At 38.8% G+C, this 1132-nt stretch overlaps 1 protein-coding gene across 1 annotated transcript in view; it reads right to left on the minus strand.

Moving 5' to 3' along the window:
- LOC110064853 (guanylate cyclase 2G-like) overlaps positions 1 to 923 on the minus strand; it is a 6286-nt gene extending 5363 nt beyond the window's left edge. Inside the window, exons 1-3 of the mRNA XM_089288500.1 lie at positions 886 to 923; positions 449 to 572; positions 26 to 121 (exon numbers count right to left, since the gene is read on the minus strand). Coding sequence (XP_089144626.1) covers positions 26 to 121; positions 449 to 572; positions 886 to 923 — 258 coding nt within the window. The remainder of the gene's footprint in view (positions 1 to 25; positions 122 to 448; positions 573 to 885) is intronic.
- Between the last annotated feature and the right edge of the window lie 209 nt (positions 924 to 1132).

The following is a 1132-nucleotide window of genomic DNA, read 5'->3' on the forward strand; positions in this document are numbered from 1 at the left end:
GCGCGCGTAGTTTCTTAGGGCGTACCTTATAGACGTCAAACCGTGTGATGATTTCATCAAATGCAACGTTCAGATCGTTTAGTAAATCCACAATCTGCAAAGAAAATATTTTATCATTTAGCTAGGAAAAGAATTGAACTCATTTTGTCCTTGTATAATATCACTCCGGCTTTTCGTTTTCGCGTGGATGGCCACATTTTGAGAGGGAACTTTTAGAAAACGATGTAATCAGTCTAATCACGATAATCATCTGATTTCCTTGACTGAGTTTCCTTCAAACAGAAATCCAAAATGACCGTTGGTTGATGCGTTTTTAAACTCCACCGGCATGGTGTGAATGGGGCTTTAGCTGGGGCACATTTTGCTCCGCTGTTTTTTTTTTTTTTTTTTCGCACAATGCCGCAACTAAGTGAACGCCTGCAAGAGGCTAAGAAAAACTGGTGAATACCTCGAGTGGTTTACTGGAAGAAGCCAGCTTGGTGAATCCAACGATGTCACTGAAGAAAATGGCGACTTCTTCAAATTCCTCAGCTTGTACGGAGCTGTGGATCTTTAACTGTTCAGCGACCAACCTGCGGACAAAGTAGATCTTTATTACGAAGGTTAGAAATAGCTTGTAGATTTGGCGTTTTAATCGCAGTTTTCTTAGAACATCAATAAATTGTGAATTAAGACAGTCTTCAGCTGGCACAACTACCCTACTTCTCAAAAATTTCGGACGATTTTAATTTCGGACAAAAGAAGAGTCCGAAATTTTTAAGCGTCCGAAATATATACAGTACTGTAGAAAACTTTTAAGTAGCTCCAAAACTCTTACTTCCCTTTTATGGAGCGAACTCTGCTTGATACACTGCTTAAGATACGCAATGGCTTGCTAAAGCTTGCGTTATTTTCTCGGCGGTGTATCTAAAAACCTTGATCATGAGGGTGCAGTAAAACTATCATTTTCACTATTTTATTTCAGTCTAATTCGTGTTTTGTAGGCTTAAATTTTCCTTAACTGTGTTTTAGCAAAGTGCCCGAAATTTTTGAATTAGTATATCAATCTTATGAAAATGTTCGACTTACGGAGGAAGCAGACGATTAAGCAGTTTATCCGTTCGATCTTTCTCTTCGTTCAGTTGCGTTGTTC

This window comes from Orbicella faveolata, unplaced genomic scaffold (genome assembly GCF_042242905.1).
Source record: "Orbicella faveolata isolate gen_17 unplaced genomic scaffold, um_ofav_v1 contig_15, whole genome shotgun sequence".
Taxonomy (NCBI): Eukaryota; Metazoa; Cnidaria; class Anthozoa; order Scleractinia; family Merulinidae; genus Orbicella; species Orbicella faveolata.